Source organism: Gouania willdenowi, chromosome 24, assembly GCF_900634775.1.
Source record: "Gouania willdenowi chromosome 24, fGouWil2.1, whole genome shotgun sequence".
Classification (NCBI taxonomy): domain Eukaryota; kingdom Metazoa; phylum Chordata; class Actinopteri; order Blenniiformes; family Gobiesocidae; genus Gouania; species Gouania willdenowi.
Genome location: NC_041066.1, coordinates 24,198,214 through 24,219,835, shown reverse-complemented (window position 1 = coordinate 24,219,835; position 21,622 = coordinate 24,198,214). Strand labels below are relative to the sequence as shown.

The 21,622-nt window shown below is 37.1% G+C and overlaps 2 protein-coding genes across 2 annotated transcripts; one reads left to right on the top strand and one right to left on the bottom strand.

Moving 5' to 3' along the window:
- Positions 1 to 638: 638 nt before the first annotated feature.
- On the bottom strand, positions 639 to 9,752 carry LOC114457562 (zinc finger and BTB domain-containing protein 2-like). The gene is made up of 3 exons (XM_028439513.1): positions 9,725 to 9,752; positions 3,345 to 3,525; positions 639 to 2,341 (listed from the first exon to the last, which is right to left on the bottom strand). Exons 2-3 carry the CDS (start codon positions 3,515 to 3,517, stop codon positions 1,030 to 1,032), a joined length of 1,485 nt encoding a protein of 494 aa, XP_028295314.1. The 5' UTR covers positions 3,518 to 3,525; positions 9,725 to 9,752; the 3' UTR covers positions 639 to 1,029.
- Positions 9,753 to 13,278: 3,526 nt separating this feature from the next.
- Positions 13,279 to 17,719, top strand: LOC114457565 (protein-glutamate O-methyltransferase-like). The gene is made up of 5 exons (XM_028439516.1): positions 13,279 to 13,398; positions 14,762 to 14,867; positions 14,965 to 15,206; positions 15,801 to 15,966; positions 16,891 to 17,719. Exons 1-5 carry the CDS (start codon positions 13,346 to 13,348, stop codon positions 17,671 to 17,673), a joined length of 1,350 nt encoding a protein of 449 aa, XP_028295317.1. The 5' UTR covers positions 13,279 to 13,345; the 3' UTR covers positions 17,674 to 17,719.
- The last annotated feature ends 3,903 nt before the right edge of the window (positions 17,720 to 21,622 follow it).

Sequence of the window (21,622 nt, the reverse complement as noted above, 5' to 3'; positions counted from 1 at the left end):
GTGAAGCATTCAGCCTGATTTATAGATTATTTAGTAGTTTTTTTTTTTTTAGATCATTTTGCAACTTTTTCAGTCAAAATTAGAACTTGTGCTGCTTGTAGTTGCTCTAAATAATCAGGAAAAGTTAAAGATGTCGATGTAAACCTTTTGTTTACAGAAAGAGGATGAAATCTTTGATCACAGAGGGCAACAGTTCCACAACAGTACCTTTAATCTCCCTTAAACAGTGTGATGAGACGCTCTGGTGGCTCAAGTTAGCGAGTAAATCACAGACTGTTGAAGGACTCACACCCAAAAGGACTTCTATCCTGAGGGTTTAAGTGTCTTCTGTGGAGAGCTCTTCTTCTCTGCTTCATTGTCTACCATTAAACCAGAGATGGAAGTGTCGCCCCCTGGTGTTTTCAGGTCACAACTGTTTTTATTCTCTTTCTGTAAACAAAAGGGTTTACATCGACATCTTTAACTTTTCCTGATAAACAAAAAGCTGCACAAGTTTTAATTTTGACTGAAAAATCTACTAAAAATCTACCAAAAATATTTTACTCCAATAGAAAACAATGGGTTGTTTACAGGCAGTGGGGCCATGTGACATCATCAAGATGGAAGAACATAGGCTTTAAAACTGTAAACTAGTCCCATTTTTGGACGAAAAGAAAATGAATATGGTGCTAAATAATGTGTTTTGTTTGACATAAATCAACTAATAAGGACATTTGAAAGGTTTTAGAAAGGTTTAAAAAACAGTGGAGGATCTCTTTAAGTTCAGTAAATGCTCTACAGTTTCGTGGCCAATTGTTTTTGCTCCTAGAATTTGGGAAAAATTAAATTACACGAGTTAACTTCTTCAAAAATGTATTTGATGATAAAAAAGTGAAACATGTAGGTATTATTTCGTCGCTACAAGAAGAATGTTCATGGGTTATGTTTAAAATATGACACATGCCCGCGTACAGTCATTCCAGCTTACCTGTTAACCTTAATTTAGGCGATAAACACGTGTTAAAAAGAACAAATATAAGGAGTTGAACTCTATTCTACCAGGATCTCCTCCGACTTTATGGGTTCTAGTGGCGTGGCCGAGTTAGACAAATCAGAGCCTTCGTCTTTGGACAGTTCTTCGCGCTGCAGCAGGAGGTTCCCCTGCAGGCCCTGCGTGAAGCACAAGTGTTTGATGACCTCACTGGGGCTGGAGAAGGTGGTGGTGCAGATGTTGCACTTGTAAGGCTTGGTGGAGCTGAGGAACATGGCCTCCATCTGGCTGTTGTCGCCCGCGGCGCACAGCTCCATGCTCTGCCGGTCCACCATGGTGTACGTGTCCACGCCCTGGTTCAGGCACACGTGGCGTGCCGCCTGGTTGGCACGACAGAAGCTCTTGCCGCAGGCGCTGCACTTGAAGGGCTTCCCCGTGTGGATGTACATGTGCTCACGCCAGTGGCTCTTCTGGATGAACTTGCGGCCGCACGTGGAGCACTCGTACTTTCGCCGCTTCACCTCGCGGTCCAGGTCGGCGCTCTCCAGGTTGTCGATGTCGGCAATGTCCGACGGTGGCGGCGTGTCGGACTGGGAGTTTAGCCCCCCCACTCCCCAGCAGGAGGTGGAGACCTCCGCTTGGGGCGAGTCGGAGTTCGCTGCAGAAACCGGAGTTTGTTCGCTGTCGCTGATGACTTCAACTGAGGCCCCGCCTACTCCAGCGTGGTTCTCTTTAAGCCCCGCCTGCAGCACGGCACTGGGCTCCACCCCCAGGTCACTGAGCTCAGGGAGGGTCTGGTGCTGGAGGGTGTGGGTGTGCTGGAGGAGGTGCTCCCTCAGCAGACTCCTCTGGGTGAAGCGGCTCCTGCACAGATGGCAGGAGTAGTGCTTCCTGAAGGAGGAGCTTCTCTTCATGATGCTGGGCTTCACGTGAAGGATGGCGCTGACGGAGGACCCGTCCGCCCCTCCCTCCTCCACCATGGGCTTAGAGGAAACGTCTAGGGTGGGGGGTGAAATGGGCCTGGTCGGCGTTAAGGACACAGCGGTTTTGCTCTCTGAGGCCACCGTCTCCATGTCGAAGGGCGAAGAGGAAACGTGCGGCGCCGCCGGGAGCAGGGCCGACAGCGCCACCTGCTGGTCAGAAATCTGGATGCCGTACAGGGAGGTGGAGAGGTTGAGGTTCTGCTCGGGGTGGGAGAACGCAGACTGGCTGGCCTCCTGCAGCAGAGGGTAGGCGTGCAGGAAGCGGACGCCCTGCTCCAGGCGCGTGGGGTCGATCAGCTGCGGCGCCAGTTTCCCCGTGTACATCAGGTTGAGGAGATAGCTGAAGATATCAGGCTGTATGTCAGCGGCTTTCAGACGCACACAGTCACTGAGGAGCAGAAACAAAGAGGAGTTTTACATCATTAGAACAAGTCAGAGCAGAAAAGTAAAAACATCTGCACGAGTTTTGTTCATTTATCTAAGACAATTAAAGCAAATTCAGCAGGATTTTTACTAGAGTGGAAGCCATTAAACAAACTCTGCCTTTGTGTTCATGAATGCTTTATTTATTTATTGACAGCTTTATTTACATTTTCTACCTCTAACACATCATTTTTGTGCAATGAATCATTTGAAAATAAAACTCTTAATTCTGCAAATTAGATTGTATTTTTTGAGAAACCAGGAAATGAATTTTTATTTTTTTGCCTCTCAATATTCTGATCATTTTTTAAGGCTAGATGTATGAAATTTTGCCACTATTGATTTCTCATGTTTATTTGCTTAATTCCAAAGTCCTGTCTATTGAAAATGTATAAAAAAGGAAATAAATCATAAATCATACAGACAATAACCTCGTGACCAAATTTGCTCCATTGACTCCCATTGTAAGCACATATTTATCATGTAATCGTGACAAATCATTATGCAACACAACAGGCGACAGGGGGCGTGGCCTATCAAGTTGGCCACGCCCAGCAAGAACTAATAAGGACACATCAAAGTGATCAGCAGACGCCTCTGAGGAAGACTGACAGTTGGCAGTCGAAACATGTCGGGAGATCAAAGTAAATTTCCTGAAAAAAGTTGAAATCCTAACATATTAAACATAAAAACATGAAAATGTATAATTGTATATCTATGGATAGGTCTAAGTAGTTGAAAAGATCTGATGTGATGGAGGTAAAAAGAATAAATAAATATTTAGTACATTTTATTGCACTTTAATGAGACCGTTTGTGTACACAAATGTATGTCCATTTAAAGGGGTACACAAGGGTTAAGACCATAGTTAATGATTATTAAAATGAATGGCTTGTGTACATTAAGGTGATAAACAACGTGTTAAAAGTGTTTTTTCCTGATTTTATGAGTTCACATCTGTGTGTTACCTGTCCTGGTGAATAAAGAGCATTCTGAAGTAGTTGGAGAAGGCAGCGAGGACAGCTTTGTGTGCTTTGAAGAAGACGTCTCCGATGGCCACGGTGCAGTCACACAGGAAGCCAAACTCCCTCTGAGCGTTCAGCTGCTGCAGCAGGATAAGACCATGGTTGGCCAGCTCCATTCTTCAACCTACACACACACACACACACACACACACAGCTGAGTTTCCTGTCTGGAAGCAGAGCCCAAAACTCACTAAATTATATTAACAACATACAACAAACTAACATACACACAATAAAAAAACACACAAAATGACAGCAAAAATATACAATAAAACAACAAAAACTGAAAAAAAAAATCTCCTAAATGATACAAAGAACACCAAGAATACACAAAATAACAGAAAAATAGACAAAACAATAATAAAAAAACAAAACAAAATGAGTGAATAATGTATTAAATGATACAAAGAACATACATTTCAAACAACTAAAATGACATTAAAAACACACAAGAAAAACAGATAAAAAGGCAGTAAAAACCAACAAAATTAAAACAAAAATACACAAAATGAGAAAAATTTACTAAATAACATGAAGAACACACACAGATACTAACAAAAATACAATACATGAGAGAATATAGAAAACACCAGAAACACAAAATCAATCAATCAATCTTTATTTGTATAGCGCCAAATCATAACCAATGGTATCTCAAGACACTTTACAGTAGAGCAGTCTTAGGGACGGACTCTTCATTTTATGGATACACACATATGCATATATACGTATATACACATACATATGTATCCCACACCCAACATGAATTCATCATGGCGGCAAGGAAAACCTTCTGTTAAGCAGCAGGAACCTTGTGTGGATCCCATTCCTATGATGAACAGCCATCCACGTTATGCTGTGTTGGGTGTGTGCAGAGGAAAGGGTGGAGACAGAGTTGTTGAGACTCTGTAACTCCACACTGAGGATCCCACGGACCTGCAAGACAAAAGCCAGAAGGAGAACAGGAGCAAACACACAAGGGAAGAAGCAGACATAGAGGGAGTGTTTGAGAGAGGAATGGGACCCTCTCCGGTCCCTCTCTAACCTAAATGACCTCTCTCTTAACGCCCTCTCCAACCTCTCTCCAACCGAGCATGCCAGACCCCCCCCACCGGCAGTCTATGCCTATTGCATCTTAACTATGAGCAATGAGCTGGTTCCTAACTAAAAGCTTTACCAAAGAGGAATGTTTTGAGCCTAACCTTAAAGGTAGGCTCAAAATGACAAAAAACACACAAAACAACAAAAGCTCACAAAATGACAGAAAAAAACACAAGATGAATACAATACACAAAACACACAAAATTAGAGAAAACAAATGGTAAATGATTAAAAAAAAAAATATAGACGACAAAAACACAAAATGACAATCTTGAATGAAATAAATAAAGGAATAATACAAATGAAGAAGAAGCCTATTCATTTCAATTCTGGTTCTATAGTAAACAATGCAAAACTGCATAATAGTTATTTTTCTTTTTAGAAGTGCAACTAAAAATGTTTTTTGTGCCTTAACAATTGGACTTTAAAAAAAAAAACAGTCATTGCACTGTATTTACGTCAGATACAGTGGGGCAAAAAAGTATTCAGTCAGCCACCAATTGTGCAAGTTCTCCCACTTAAAATGACAGAGGTCTGTAATTTTCATCATAGGTACACTTCACCATAATTTACAAATAAATTCTTTAAAATTCCTACAATGTGAATTCCTGGATTTTTTTTCACATTCTGTCTCTCACAGTTGAAGTGTACCTATGATGAAAATTACAGACCTCTGTCATCCTTTTAAGTGGGAGAACTTGCACAATTGGTGGCTGACTAAATACTTTTTTGCCCCACTGTATTTGTTTGGACCAGCAGAGGCACTGGTAACCCAGTGGTCAGTTGGCATATAGATATTCTAGCAGTGAAAAAGAGATGCTATGCTAGCAGACAGAGCTAATAGAAAAACGTGACTTTTACAGATATTCACGTAATATTACAGATATTCTTTCAGTGCTAAAGGGGTAAGGAATCATTTATGAACATGTTTAAAAGTAGACGGCGACCAGAAAGAAAGTAGCAGTAGATTCCGCCGCTGCCAACACTTCTGGACAAGAGAAGGATAAATATATAGCGCACTCTGCTGTTTAAAAAAAGTACTGCAATTCAATTTTCACAGTATCGATGTGAACTGTGATACCTATGAATCCATTTTTAACTGCCTTACAATTAATCGTTACATCCCTAAAAATAACGAAAGCAGCGATTCCTAAAATGAGTATTTTAATACAAAATAAGCTAATTTAAGCTAAGCTATATATATATATATATATATATATATATATATATATATATATATATATATATATATATATATATATATATATATATATATATATATAGTATATATCTCAGAAATGTGGAAAAATGTGTAAAGGACACTGTTTGACTGTACTCTAAAAATAATATTAAATACTTGTATGATGTGATTTGTACTGTGTGATTGTGTAGATATTTGAATTACTTTATTAATCCCTGAAGGGAAATATTAACAAGTAAAAAAAAATAGATGTACTGTATCTCAATATAGGGCTGCACGATTATGGCCAAAAATGAAAATCACGATTATTTTTTATCAATTTTGTAATCCTGATTTTAATTACAATTATTTATCATATTAGGAAAAAAATCAGTGTTTATATTACACTACATTCAAACAAACAATATATGTACAGTAATCAGTGCAAAATTAAGCTTTAAATAACAATTATACTAAAAACATAATAAAAAGTAACAAGAATTCTAAATGTACCCAAGGCTAACTGAATAAATAAACTATTACAGCGTGCAGAGCCCATATTTTAAATATAAATAAAGCCAACAATCAGATTTATTTATTCGTGATCACGACTAAAATTCGATAAATTGTGCAGCCCTATCTAGATATAGGCGATATTATCATTTTTGATATTGCCCAAATAGAAAACTCGATATATCTTGAATCGCGATATATTGCCCAGCCCCAATTACAATAAATAACCATGAAAAGTTTATATGTATATAAAATTCCCAAGCTTAGGTTTCCATGGAAACATTCCACCCCTTTGCAGTCGGAATGTTCTGCTGACCACTGGTTGCTGACCCTGGAGGTCAGGGGAGGACCAACAGGGCTTCAGGCAATCACATGACCAGGGTTAAGGGTGTGGTCACACATTCCTTAGGCTGAACTGGTTCTACCCCCTCCCAGTAAATCAGGAAGCATCAAACCACTCTGATCCATGGATCCAACAGCTGGAATTCTGCTTATTTTCATCATGAATGGAACACGTGCTTCATCAGAGGTCATAGTGCAAAGTAACTGACATTAAAACACCACAAACATGTATAGGCACTCATTTTAAATATATATATATATATAGTTTGAAATTATCGAAAATAAAATATTTTAAAAAAACATGAAGCAAATTCAGACTTCATTGAGTTAAGAGCAGCTCTGCAGCAAATAGGCAGAAAAGTACCTGCAATTTTCCAAGAGAATTAATAAAAAAATATAAACTTTTTTACATATGAATTATTTATTATAAGTAAACGGAAACATGGCGTAACTTTAAATAACTGATGCTGATCATTTAAATGATGCTAAAATAAAAAAATTCCCAACAATATTTAACATCCCTGTTGAGATCCAACCCTCAATTTTGAAAGTTTCCTGGAATTTGAAAAATCTTGGTTAAAATGTCAATTTTTTTTAATTTGTATCATTTTTAATGGATGATAATATGTTAAGCAGGGATGTCCAGAAGCATAGGCGGTGGGTGGAATGGTCTACTACTCTCTTTGTGCCGCCTTCTACTCTTAACCATGTTCATAAATGATTCTTTATCCCTTTAGCATCAAAACATATGTGTAATGTTACATCAATAGCTGTAAAAGTCAGATTTTTCTTTTAGCTCTGTCTGCTAGCGTAGCATCTCTTCTTCACTGCTCACAATAGCTGCATCGCAACCAAACACTGATTTACCAGCGCCCTCTGCTGGTCCAAACTAACATCTGGTGGCTGCAACTGAAGGAAAACAATCATTCTCTCTAAACATTTCCCCAATAATATAATACATCTTAACATTCACAACATTACTGAATTAAACTAAATTAAATAAACATTATCTTTAAAAAAGATTCATAAAAGAAAAGAATCACTGGTAAGAATAATTCACTGACCAACTTTGAAAAAAGTAGATTTTGAAGCGGTTTTTAAATCTTCTCTATGGAATTGAAGATGTATTTCTTTTAAACAGTCATGATCAATATCATCATGAATTAAAGGTCCTGCGTCCAGGGTACTGGGTTATGAAAATCACAAATGTAAAGGTATGTAAGATATATTATGAATATTAATGTGCTTGTGTTATATATATTGAATTGATAACAGCTAATTGTGATTCGAATCGAAGCGTTACAGCCCTAGCAAACATTCCACAAAATATTTGCACACAAAACTTGCCACAATTCGAAAAAATACCAAGAAATGTTGATGTTTTGACAATTTTTGTGCGTTTTTGTGCATTGTGTTTGTTGTACTGTGTTTCCATTACCCTTGGAAATGAGCAATGGAAACAGCCGAATTAAAAAAAAACAAAAAACACTGAAATATTGCATATTTCACGTGAGAAACAACCTTCAATTGAAACCCGTTCAAAGCGCAATTTATACTTCATAAAACTTTAGAAATATCGCTTTTATTTTTGCGAAAAACTGTAATGGAAACACAGCTTAAGACTTTTAAAATTAAAATAATTGTTTGTAAAAAATTTTTTTTAAATTAAGTAAAAATAAGGCGATGACAATGTTGATTGATGGTTGGAGTTTCAATCTATTTGATTGGATTGTTGCTTTAAAAAAAAATTTTTAAATGATATATCGTTACACCCCTACTTTATTAGTGTAAAAATTGAGCACCAGGCCTGACTTCACCAGTGTACTTGTTGAATAATGGGAAAATATTCCACAAAATAAACCTCCACGTAAAACTAAAGGCTTTCCTAATAGAATTACAACGTAGAGAATAGAATAACTTATTAATTTGATTGAAGTCATGTATTAATGTAATGTGTTTTAAGTTCACATGTGCATTTCTGATTAAACTCATCTTATTATTGATCTGCACAGTTAATTACATCAGTGGTTCGCAACCTTGGGGTCGCGAGACACTAGGAGGGGGTCACCACTTTCAACACATTTCCAGCACTTATAAACCCTTTCTACCACTTTTCCACCTAATGTCACATATGTTGACCCATTATTGTCACTTTTAACGTTTTTCACCATATTTCATGCTTATTTTTGCCAATTTAATCACATTCACAATTTCTAATGCCCATTATTAGCCAGTTTAAACTAATGGTTCCTACTTATTAATTTTTTTAATATATTTACACCCACCCCACGCCAAATTTCTGACACTGACACCAATATTAATGACACTTTTAACCTTTTTCTGTCCATTTTATGCCCACAATTTTAACCAATATCTGTGGTTTCTAAAATCCCATTTCACCACCTATTCTACCATTGACTATATACTGCGGTGCTAATAATAATAAACCTCCTGAATAACAGTGGATATTATTCAGATAAATAAATTAATAAATGTGAGTATCACAGATTAATAAAATGACGGACTATTTTATGGATACAGTGGGGGATCCCTGGTCTCTGGCACCTTTATTTTGGGGGTCGTGGGCTGAAAAGGTTGAGAAACACTGAATTATACCATAGTGTGACGATATTGCAGCAATAAACAACCCCAACCCCCACGATGCGTGCTTCTCTCAACAATACCGCGGTGTGTTTTTAACCGCTATGATTTGCCTGCATGAAATCACATGACCTTATTATGATTATTATTATTCATGCACTAATGCCCAGTGACTTGTTTGCTGTGCACGCTAGTAGCCCCGCCCCTGATGTGGGGTAGACACGTGGAAAGGAAAGGAAAGCTACTTCCGCGGTGTGTTTTCAGTCCGTGACTCTGAAATTAAAAAGAGGGAAGCGTGAAAACTGGAGGATAAAAGGCGGATTCGGAACCGAACCGAACCGAGCACCGATACCGATACCAATACAGCGCGTGGCTATGTGGCTAGCTGGCTAGTTGACCCGGCCTCGCGTAGCGACACGGGCAGGGCAAAGGGGGGATGGGATGGCGGCGGCGGCGGGGGGGGAGGCGGTCACGAACGCGTCTCTTTCAACTTCTCCGTGACAAAATAACCCAGTTCCCAACACTACCACACGGTAAAGTCCACACATTGAGAATAAAAACAAACAAACAGCGGTAGAAACCGTACCTTTAGCTCTCCGTTAAACCGAGCGAGTTACCGGAGCCTCGGTTGCTCGGAGCTGAACGCTGCATTCGTTGGCGGCGGAGAGAAGGAGAAGCAGAGGGTCGTCGTGCGTCGGTGTTTTCCGGTTAGGGGTTTTACGTTACAATCACATGACTGCTGCGGGTAGGAGAAAAAAAAAAAAAAAAAAAACCCTGAAACGACCGTTGTGTAGAATCCGTTGGAGGAAATAAAGTGGGCGGTGGAGTTAACGTTAATTTCCCGCACCGTTTAACCGCCGTTTTACAGATGATGATGATGATGATGATGAAGTGCTGCTTTACCCTAACGTGCTGTAAGAAGTGGCTGTCAACTACACACACACACACACACACAGAGGGCTTTAAACACAACACGCTATTCTTATTTACACTTTTCTCCCTCAAACTATTAAAAACAAACACACAAATCATCAACTTACAGACTTCTATTTGATTAATTTACAGAGTTTGGATGTTTATTTTTGTGTTTAAACGCTTTTATATGTGTTAAAGTACACAAAATATTTGTTGTTCGCAAAAATGACAAACTAATGCATTTTGTCTCGCAAATAAGAAACGTGCCAATCAAACAAATACAGCATGTTTTAAAAAAAATAAAAAAAATAGTTTTGTATTTGTGAAACAACATGCATTTTAATGAGAATTGAGGAATTTAAAAAATATATTTATTCCTTATTTAATTTAACAGTCGTTACTTAATTATGTATATTTTCTTTTTTTCTTTTCTTTGTTTAATCATAATGTGCTGCAAGTGGCTGACAAATACACACACACACACACACACACACACAGAGGGCTTTAAACAACACACTATTCCTATTTACACTTTTCTCCCTGTTTAAACGATTTATTATATTTAATCCCTATTTAATTAACAATCATTAATTCGTGATGTACATTTTCTTTCTTTTCTTAGTTTAGTGTTTCTTCTTTTCATCTGCAATAAGTGATCAATAAAGAACTTTTAATTCTGATTATATATCTCACAAACACTCTAAACATGCTTTACTCACAAACAAATTCAGTGTGGTTTGAAAAAACCAAACGTCATTCACTAAGGCATTTTCTCGCAAATAAGAAACATACCAATCAAATACAGCACATATTAGAAAAGTATACATTTTTTTTATTTGTCACACAACATTCATTTTCAATGTGAATTATGGATGAAATATTGTTGCATCTAGTTTGGGAAACCAGAAAAAAAAAATGGTGACAAAAATGTAAATAAATGTTTGTCACAAGTACAAAGCCAATATTTAACCTGCTGAGAAAACTTTAAACAATGATGTAAGGTAAGGTGCGGGTCTTACTTGTGTTTACTAAGTTACATTTTACTGATTTGTGTGATAGAATATTTCACACAAACACTGTTGGATTTAAAGTCTAATAATTATCTTTTTAAGATACTTTGTAAATAACAAATGTAGTGTTTTTGAGCAACAAACTTCCAGTACTATCGCATGACAGATCTGTGTGTGTTTCGTGCTGAAACAACAGCTTGAACCAGACCTTTAACGTTAACTGCCGCCCTCCCCCCTCTCCGTTCTGAGCCTGTTTTGAAACCGGAGTGGTGAGTCACTTCTCGCTCGGTTGAGAAAAACAGATCCGGCCATGCAGGCTGGGGCCCGGTGGGGGGATGGGACTGGGAGGGAGGGAGGGAGGGAGGCCGCGGATGAACACCGGAGGAGGACGCAGCTGGACTCCCACTTCCAGAGACCCCACATCCTGACAACGGCCCTGTTCCCCTGGAGACCGAGCTTCTCTAAAACAACAAAACACAAACTAAACATTTTCACCCTTTTCTAGTCAATCTTTAATCTTTTGGTGTAAACTCATTCATAAAACACAAAGTTAAGTTTATGTTCTAATTTTTTACTTACTGAACGAACAAATAGTAAGAGATGTTCTTTCGTTGACCGCGTCCCCCTCCCCCACTGTTCCCGCCAAAAAAGCCTCAAGGGGTTCAAAATTTGGCCTTTACTAATTGGGTGGATCAATGTCTCCATGACAACAGTTGCCCCGGACAACAAAGGATGCTGCTGAGACTGCCGAATCATGACGTGTGCATTGCGGCAACACTCCAAAAAGGTGTAGCATGTTCAGTTATTTTTTAAATTTTGAATAGCACAGATAGAATTTTCAGTTATTTTTGTGTATATTTTTAGTCATCTTGTGTTTCCAGAGTAAATTTGTATATTTGTGTTGTTTGTTGCCATTTCGTGTCTTTGGTGTTTTTTCTTGGCAGTAACTATCCGTACGATTGACGTATCAATATACCGACATTCTATCCATACGCAGCACCCCTCATTGGCCAGTTTAGGTCACGTGACTAGGACTAAACCTAACCGTAAACCTAACCTTAAAAATAGTTGCGATATAGTTATATCGCAATGTACATGTACTTCGGTAAACGTACCATTAGCACCGGGGGTTGTCTGTACGGCAACCGTACCAATAGACTATTTTGTCTTTGTGTAGTTTTCATATCGTTTTTCAAGTAACGTTATGTGAGTTTTGTTGACTTTTTGTGTATTTTACTGTATCTTAATATGTTTATCTTTTTCTTTTTTGTGTATGTTTGTCTTTTTGTGCACTTTTTGAATTCATTTTGTGTACTTTTTGGAGTTGTTTTGTCAGTTAATATTGTGTATATTTTTAGTTGTAATGTGTGTTTTTAGAACACGTGTGTATGTTTTTTGTTGTTATTTGTCATTTTGTCTATTTTTGTTGTAATTTTGTGTTTTTGGTGTCATTTATGAGTTACTTTTACATATGTTTGTCGTAAAGTTGTGATTTTGTTCCACTTTTGCACAATCTATCGTAATATTTTATGTTATTTGGAGTCATTTATGTGTACTCTGTGTTTATAAAAATATTTTCAGCTAATTTGGTGTATATCTACAGTCGTCTGGTGTGTTTTTAAAGTATATTTTTGTATTTTTGCTGTCCTTTTGTGCATTTTATTGTTATTTGTATGTTGTTTTTTTTTGTTTGTTTGTTTGTTTTGGAGTATTCTTGCTATTGCTTTGTGTATTTTCACATAATCATGTGTGTTCTTGGAGTCATTTATGTGTATTTCTGATGTCGTTTTGTTCACTTTATGTGTTTCAAAAGATATTATAGATAGAGGACATTTGCGGATTTTTGCTGTCCTTTGGTGCATCCTATTGTTATTTTGCGTGTTTTTTGTGTATTTTCACATCATTATGTTTGTTCTTGGAGTAATTTTGTGCTTTTACTTTGGGGGTCGCATTATACTAGACTGAGGGCCGCATGTGGCTCCCGGGCCGCCTTTAAACTCATGTAACCCCCTCCCCTCCTCACTTCATTTTTGTTGTAGTTTACATGTTAAACCGTTAGATGGGAGCATTTCATGTTTAATGAAAGATCCAACTGTAGGGAACAGGAAATAAACATCTTAATAAACAGCTGCGTATTTAGTACTCTCTCATATGCAAATCACGTGGTAATAACTTTAAAAAAAATAACGCGTCTCCTTTAAGTTTCGAGCAGACGCGTCAACTGTTCCTGTTCGTGTCAATAAAGTTTGATTTTGAATCGTCTTCCACGGCTAGAAACAAACATGGCGGCGGATCAAACTGTAGTTCCTCCTTCACTCTCTGCTAAAGTAGTCGGGTACGTTGACAGCCACTGTTGCGAACACCATGATAAACTACTCGGTTACAATAATACACTCGGTTATCGTTGGCAATGTATCTCTAATTGAAACGCCGTTAATGACGCAGGTTAGCTAAAATGAACCCGGTGCTGTGGCTGAAATGGTCACATTACTAACTTCTGACCAAATCTGTGCCACCAATGGCAATATTTGCTTGATAATGCAACGTTCTGTTCCGATAATGCAGTTGTATTGACGCCGTTTAAAGTGGAAAAAGCTAACAAACCATCCACACATTAAATACAATTGTAACGTGTCTCCTAATATTAGCATTTAATAATATAGCATAGTCAACAGTACATTTATAACGTCTTTGTTCCTCCTCTGTTAATTTATTAAACAATTACGTCCTTGATATTGAATGATGAAGGACCCCATTTTTAACTATTTGAGCCTATTTTTACTTTTTTTTTTTTTTTTTTACCATTTTTCTGCAACGACACCAAACTTGTCATATTTTAACCTATTTTCATCACTTTTTCTTGCCATATTTGCTCCTTATAATGCATTTTTACCATTTCATCAAATTTCAATGCCTTTTCTGCACATTTTTTTTCATTGTCAAGACATTTTCAGCTCTTAAAAACCCATTTCCACCTCTTTTCCAACTGTCTCATATGTTGACCCATTATTGTCAATTTTGACCTCTATTTTTTTTTTTACCATATTTTTTTGCTTATTTTTTGCCAATTTAACCACATTCACGATTTGGCACGCCCATTATTTGACCGTTTAAACTAATTGTTCCAACATTGATACTTTCTGTTCATTTGGAACCTTTAACCAATTTCTGTGGTTTTTAAAATTCCATTACCATATTTTTTGTCACTTTTAACCCCTTTTATTTAATCTTTAAGTTTACTATATACTAGGGTGCAATTAATAACAAACTTCCTGGATATCAGTGGCTATTATTCAGAACAATACATGTGGTTATCACAGATTCATTTAACAAGTAACAAGTAAAAATGACAAATATTGTGTAGTTATGAAATAATTCACATGTAGTTATCTCAGTCCCTTCAAACTCACAAATCTAATGTAACTCCACAGTATTCGCCATGTCTCACTATTTTTTTATCTGCAATTTCCAACAAACAATCCTACAAAATTGCCCAAAATTATACAATATTGCTTCAAAAAATTAAGGTATTTTGAAGATACGATCCAGCAACTTTGTCATTTATTGTATGAGTAGAATTTGGAAGTGGAAACCATGGTTAACAATGTTTTTTCCAATCCTGTTGAGATGAAACTGCTCCATATTTTGCCTGTGAACTAAAATGAATTTAAACATCATCTGTTCTGTCACTATTTCAGCTCTTTTGCTTATTTGACCATAAGAGACCGAATGCCAACCATTCTGACGAAGGTAATAGACACAATTCATCGCAACAAAAACACGTTTTTTGAAGAGTATGGCGAGGTGAGCATTATTATCTCAGTTTGCACCATTTCATTGTAGTTAAATACTTGACACATGACTGCTGCTGCTTGTGTTTCCTCGTTCTTTTTATAAACAGGAAGGTATTGAGGCTGAGAAGAATGCGATCGGTCTTCTGTCAAAACTGAGGAACGAGCTCCAAACTGACAAACCTGTGGTGGAACTTAAAGATGACCTGAAGGATTCAGAAGCGTGGAACCAGTATCTGCAAAGACAGCAGAAGTTACAGGGAGACCAAGAGTGTGTCAGCTGGTTTAGCTCTCCATGGTTATACGTGGAGTGTTACATGTACCGGAGAATACACGAGGCCCTCCTGCTCAAGTGAGAACAATTACAAGCTCACAACCGTGATTATGTCTATATTTTTAGTCTTCTTGTGTGTTTTTTAGAGTAAATTTGCATTGCTTTTTATTATTTTGTGTTAGTTGTCATTTTGTGTATTTTTGTTATTATTTTGTGTTTTTGGTGTCATTTATGTATTTTTTTCTTATTGTTTTGTATATTTATCCGTTATTTTTGTGAAAGTTGTGTTTTTGTTTCACTTGTGTACAATTTATTGTACTTTTGTATGTTTTTTTGGAGTCATTTTGTATATATTTGTTGTTATTTTGCATGTTTTTGGAGTCATTTATCTGTATTTCTGATGTCGTATTGTGTACTTTGTGTTTTTAAAAATGTTTTCCAGTTGTTTTTGTATATTTCCATAATAAGTCAATGAGTACATTTGTGGATTTTTGCTGTCCTTTGGTGCATTCTATTGATGTGTGACGTCTACGATCATTTTGTCTTCTTTTGGAATACATTTCCTGAAAAAAGTAGTCTGGATAAATCAAACCTTAATATAATATATTATTCAAGATGAAGACAAAATGAACTTGCTGGAATTACTCACAGTTTGTTTTTCCTTCCCTTCAGCCCCCCCATCAGTGAATACGATGTTTTTAATGAGGGAAAAACCCAAAGCTTCTTTGACTCTCAGCAGGCGGTTATGGACTTGTGTACGTACTTGGAAGGAATAAGGAAGAACGCAAAGGAGCTTTTTCAGAATCAGCTCTTTGAGCATTTCAGCACACTGCTACAGGTCAGTGTCATATCTTTCATAATTAGTAGTGGGACTCGATTGAAAAACAATCTAATTCATTGGAGACTTAATTAAATGTAATTTAGTTTTTTTTTTTTAAACTTTCTAAAACAAATGTGTTTTTGTATTAAAATGAAAAAACAGCACTTAGTCCAGAACATTCCAGATAACTAAAATATCTGTGGATATCATGAAATAAACATAACAACTGATGAATTTAGTTTGAAATAGTTTTTCTACATAGCAGTTGATAAGTTTGGTCAGACGATGCTATCTGTAGCAGCGCTTCTAGACACAGTTTGCACACAACTTTTGTTTTGATAATAATATTAATATTAATATATATATATATATTTTCGAGGGGACTCAAAGTGCTTTACAGAAACCATTCATTCACTCACATCATTTTGCACCCACGGCCCCTCCGATCACCACCAACATTCATACAATTCATACCCATTCACATGAGGCACTGTGGGTAAAGTGCCTTGCCCAATGACTTAGATAGAGCAGGATTCAAACCCCAAACCCTTCGGTTATTGGAAGACCTACTCTACCACTGAGCCACGGTCCAATGTTTATATAAACTCAAATTGACGCCCACGATGCACAGCGACAAATTCTGCACTGGTTCTACTGGTTGTAGTCTGTGCATCAGTATTATGGGTAAACCGAGAACTCGTGAAATAAAAAAGGTTCCGCACTGTTTGGAGTGGAAAAAAAAAGCAATTCACAACATAATTTTTTGTGTGCATTATTTTTCTGTAATTAATTAATCCTGATTAATGCATTAAAGCCCTAGCCCTATTGATAATATGAAAAATATTTGTATTCCTGCTTTTAGGCATTTGTAAGAACTCTATTTGATTTGATTTTATTTCTGACTTTTTCTCTGTTTTGTAAAATATTGCTGTAAATTTGCAGGTTTCTCTCTGGGGGAACAAGTGTGATCTGTCCATCTCTGCTGGGGAAGATAATTCCCAAAAGTCCAGTCCTATTGAATCCCTGAGCAGCCTTCATCCATTCATTCTGGTGGATGATACCAATGCCGTATGGGCCACGTTGACGTCAGCCCGGAGGCAGGAAAAGTTGGGGAAAACCAAGGTGGACAGAGTCGACATCGTGCTCGACAACGCCGGCTTTGAGTTGGTGACGGACTTGGTCTTTGCTGACTTTTTGGTTTCCTCTGGTCTCGTACGTCAGATCCATTTTCACGGAAAGTCTCTCCCGTGGTTCGTCTCCGACGTCACTGCCAATGATTTGCAGTGGATTGTGCGTCAGGCGATGGCGGCCAATCACCGCTGGCTGTCAAAGTGCGGCGTCCAGTGGCAGACGTATCTGAAGCAGGGCGTCTGGCGCTATCACGACCATCCTTTCTGGACGCAGCCCCACGAGTTCTGCGACATGGCGTCTGACGCCCCGGACCTGTACGCCAGTCTGCAGGAAGCAGACCTGGTGCTGTTTAAAGGAGATCTGAACTACAGGAAACTGACCGGCGACAGGGACTGGGAACACGTGGTGGACTTTAACACGGCGCTGCGAGGGTTCGGACCCGCACCGCTGTGCAGTCTGAGGACCCTGAAGGCAAACGTGCAGGTGGGACTTCAGCCAGGACAAGCGGAGAAGCTCACGTCTCGGGATCCGAGCTGGATGACCAACGGCAAGTACGCCGTCATTCAGTTCCACAACCCGACACCAGAGGATTAGAGGGCGGGATTAACCACCTCACACACGATGCAAAGATTATCTTAAAGGGAATTTTTTTTACAAATGTGGCCTAAAATCTTCTAAATGTGCTTTATTGGTGGATCTATGTCTAACAAAATGGATTATTATGCACCATATTTGTTTTATTAACTTTTAAAAATGGAGCTACTGTGTTCCGCCATCTTGAAATCACATGATTGATGATGTCACACGGCTCCACTGCCTGTAAACATCCCATTGTTTTCTATTGGAGTGAAACATTTAGTAGCTTTTTAGATCTTTTAGTTGCTCTAAATAATCAGGAAACGTTAAAAGATGTCGATATAAACCTTTTGTTTACAGAATGAGAATTAAAAACGGTTGTGACCCGGTTGTTGACTGCAAACTCTGCAGTTTGGTAGTAGAAAATGAAGCAGAGAAGAAAAGCTATCCTAAGGGACCTTTATCTTCCCTGAAATAGTGCGCTGACATGCTCTGGTGGCTGAAGTTAGCAAGTAAACCACAAACTGTTGAAGGACTCCCACCCAAAAGCACTTCTATCCTCAGGGTTTATGCATCTTCAGTAATCCGTGATTTACTCGCCAACTTTAGCCACCAGAGCGTCAAAAGTTTGAATTTTGACTGAAAAAGCTGCTAAATGATGTAAAAATCAGGCTGAATGTTTCATTCCAATAGAAAACAATGGGATGTTTACAGGAAGTGGGGCCGCGTGACATCATCAATCAAGATGGTGGAACACAGAATTTAACGCTGTAAAGTAATATCATTTTTAAAAGTTAATAAAAACGAATATGGTGCAAAATAATGTGTTTTGTTAGACATAGATCTACTAATAAGTACATTTAGAAGTTTTTAGGCCACATTTGTAAAAACAGTGGAGGATCACTTTAGGCGGGAAAAAAGTGTTAAAACTTTGACCTGAAAAACGCCGACTCATCTCCTATTGTTTACATGGATGTGAAAATGCTGATACAAAACTGTAAATGAAATGACTTCTTTTAAATCATCACATCAGACACAATTAGTGCAATTAGCGGAGGTTTGGAATAATAATATTAATAATGTTGTTTTCATTTACACTCGGGGTTGTTAGTTTTTTTCCATCACTGTTGCACTGCGATAATTGATATGCATGAGTTCACACAAACAGACGGATAATAGAATTCATCAACATCATGACATCTAATGAAGTGGCTTCATGTTGATGGATGGGGTCTGGTTATTGACTCTGTAACAACAGCAGAGACGATGACGTGTGCTTGTTTTAACTAAACCTCTGTATCGGTTTAATGTGGTGGCGCGGTGTTGTTATATCATTGATTCTGACAGTGTTTCAAAGCTAATACTGGATTATGAACATAAGTCCTTGGCTGTAAAATTAATAAATCACTTCTATGATTGGTTTTCTGCTCTCATTTCATATTTAACAAGCATGAAAATAGGGGATGTTTAGGTAGTTGTTTTTTTATTTAATATAAAGCTGCTGGAGATGCTAGTTTTTTAAATTTTTTTAATCAGGACATAGTTTAGGCCTCATAGACCAGTGTTTTTCAAATACACGATGGCACAGTGAGAGAGGAAAATTAACAAATAAAAGCATGAAAAATATGGGGATAATAAAATGTGTAATTTCTTCTGTTGAAAATGAGAATTATATTAATGATAATGAAAAAAATGATCTTGATTAAAACATGAACTGAAAACACAAACATCAATCTTTGTCCCATAACAGGTGGGAGACGACAGGAAATGGCAAAAACTGCATAAACAAGATGACTATGGATATACGCAAAGTTTACAAAACAACTCCAAAAATACACATAAATTACTCCAAAAACACAAAATGACAACAAACATACACAAAATGACTAAAAAAATATATACAAACTTACAATAGAATGCACAAAGAGTCAATAAAAATGCACAGAGGACGACAAAACATATGCAAAAGTAACTGAAAAATATACAATAAAACACATAAATGACACCAAAAAACACAAAATTACAACAGAAATACACAGAATGACTCAATTGTTTTCTTTTACAAAGTACAATAGATTGCACAGTATGATGCAGGTGCTATAGCATTACTGTTAGAAATAGCTAGCATTAGCCTATCATTAGCATTAGCTAGCATTGATTAACATTAGCATTAGCTTAATACTGGCATTAGCATAAACATAGCTCTAGCCTAGCATTAGCATTTGCTAGCATTAACATTAACAATAAAATTAGCTGGCATTTGCATAAACATAGCATTACCTAATGTTAGCATTAACTAACATTAGTCTAGCATTGACATTAGCCTACATTAGCTTAGCATTAACCTAGCATTAATACTCGTACCCCCAATGACAATTTGCGTACCCCACTTTGGGAACCTAGGCTCTACAGGATTCCACATCCCACAATGCAATGCGTGGAATTTTTCTGAAAATATAATTAAAGTGTTTACAGTGAAGAACAAAACATATTTTAACCTTTTACATCTTATTTTCCAGCGAATAATCTTGAGTTTATTGATTTATGAGTTCGACGCTATGTCTTTATATGATTAAAAAAAACACAGTAAATTAAATATATAACAGTGGCATTTATTCATCCATCATCAAAATCAAGAAGGAATCTGAGAATAAATGTTTTGTATGAGCTGAGAATAGTGTGTCGTCAGGCTGCTGCCAGACTGCCCACTAGGTGTGTGACACGGTCTCTTTATTCTGTTGATAGCTGTTGACCTTTCACTGTACGCAGGTCAGGTTGAACCTGAGCGGCCGTCAATAAAGCTGGTTGCAAATGCATGCAAGTGCATTCCACCTCTGAATGAGCAGGAGGAGAAGATTGAACGCCATAATTGAGTGACAGTTTGTGTGTTACAATAATCAAGTCAATTACAGTGAGAAAGCTTTCCATCTTCATCCATTTAGGTGATTACGTTCTCAGCTTCCTAATGCAGCTGTGTCTTCACTCCATCAGGGAAATGCAAAAAATACATATCATCAGCTACTTGTTTTCCACTTGACCTGACATGTCTTGAAAATGGGGTTGTTAGTGTTAACAGAAAATAGGAAAAATTGTGCCTTTTCATTTTTTTCTTCCTTTGCCCAATGGATGCAGGTCTTTATTTTTAAACTCATATCAAAGCCTTATTTAATTAACTATATTATTATTATTCACAATCCCATTGCCAACCCTAACCCTGAACCAACACAAGGACACTGATCGTAAAGTTACACAACTTTTTGCAACATTTAGCAACAAACATGATTTTTTTAATGTTACATTTGACCAGATTTACAGCAATATTTGGGATATTTACTTTTCTCGCAAAAATATGTCAATGTTACATCTAAATTTAAATCTAAATCTAAATGTTAAATGTCACAGGTGAGTTTTTAATTTTGGTACTTCCGGTGAATTTGCATATTAGCTAAATACTTAGTTTCACCTGTGACATTGAGATTTAGATTTAAATTTTAACATTTAGATTTAACATTTAACATTTCTATGAATGGCGCCGCAGATGGCTGCCTCGGTGTGTTGGTGCGCATGTTCTTCACACCAACTGACAAGTTAAATTCCTTGTGCTGTTTCAAACTGTACTTGTGAATAAAAACCTTTCTGATTCTGATCTAAATGTTCCATGTCAATTTTAAATTTTTAATCTAAATCTTAATGTTACATCTAAATCTATATGTTAAATATCAAAGGTGAGCTTTTATTCTGGTACTTTTGGTGAATTTGCCTATTAGCTAAATATTTAGTTTCACCTGTGACATTTAGATATAAATTTAACATTTAGCAGTTAGATTTAATATATAGCATTTAGATTTAAATTTAACCTTTAAATTTAATATTTAGATTTAACATTTAGATTTAATGGTTAACATTTAGATTTGAGATTTAGATTTAACATTTGCATTTAACATTTAGGTTTAACATTTAGATTTAG

Coding starts and splice junctions, on each gene's coding strand:
- LOC114457565 (XM_028439516.1), top strand. CDS start 13,346: ATGGCGGCGGATCAAACTGTAGTTCCTCCTTCACTCTCTGCTAAAGTA. Junction 13,399..14,761: donor CTCTCTGCTAAAGTAGTCGG/GTACGTTGACAG, acceptor TCACTATTTCAG/CTCTTTTGCTTATTTGACCA. Junction 14,868..14,964: donor TTTTTGAAGAGTATGGCGAG/GTGAGCATTATT, acceptor TTTTATAAACAG/GAAGGTATTGAGGCTGAGAA.
- LOC114457562 (XM_028439513.1), bottom strand. CDS start 3,517: ATGGAGCTGGCCAACCATGGTCTTATCCTGCTGCAGCAGCTGAACGCT. Junction 2,342..3,344: donor CTCTTTATTCACCAGGACAG/GTAACACACAGA, acceptor TCTGCTCCTCAG/TGACTGTGTGCGTCTGAAAG.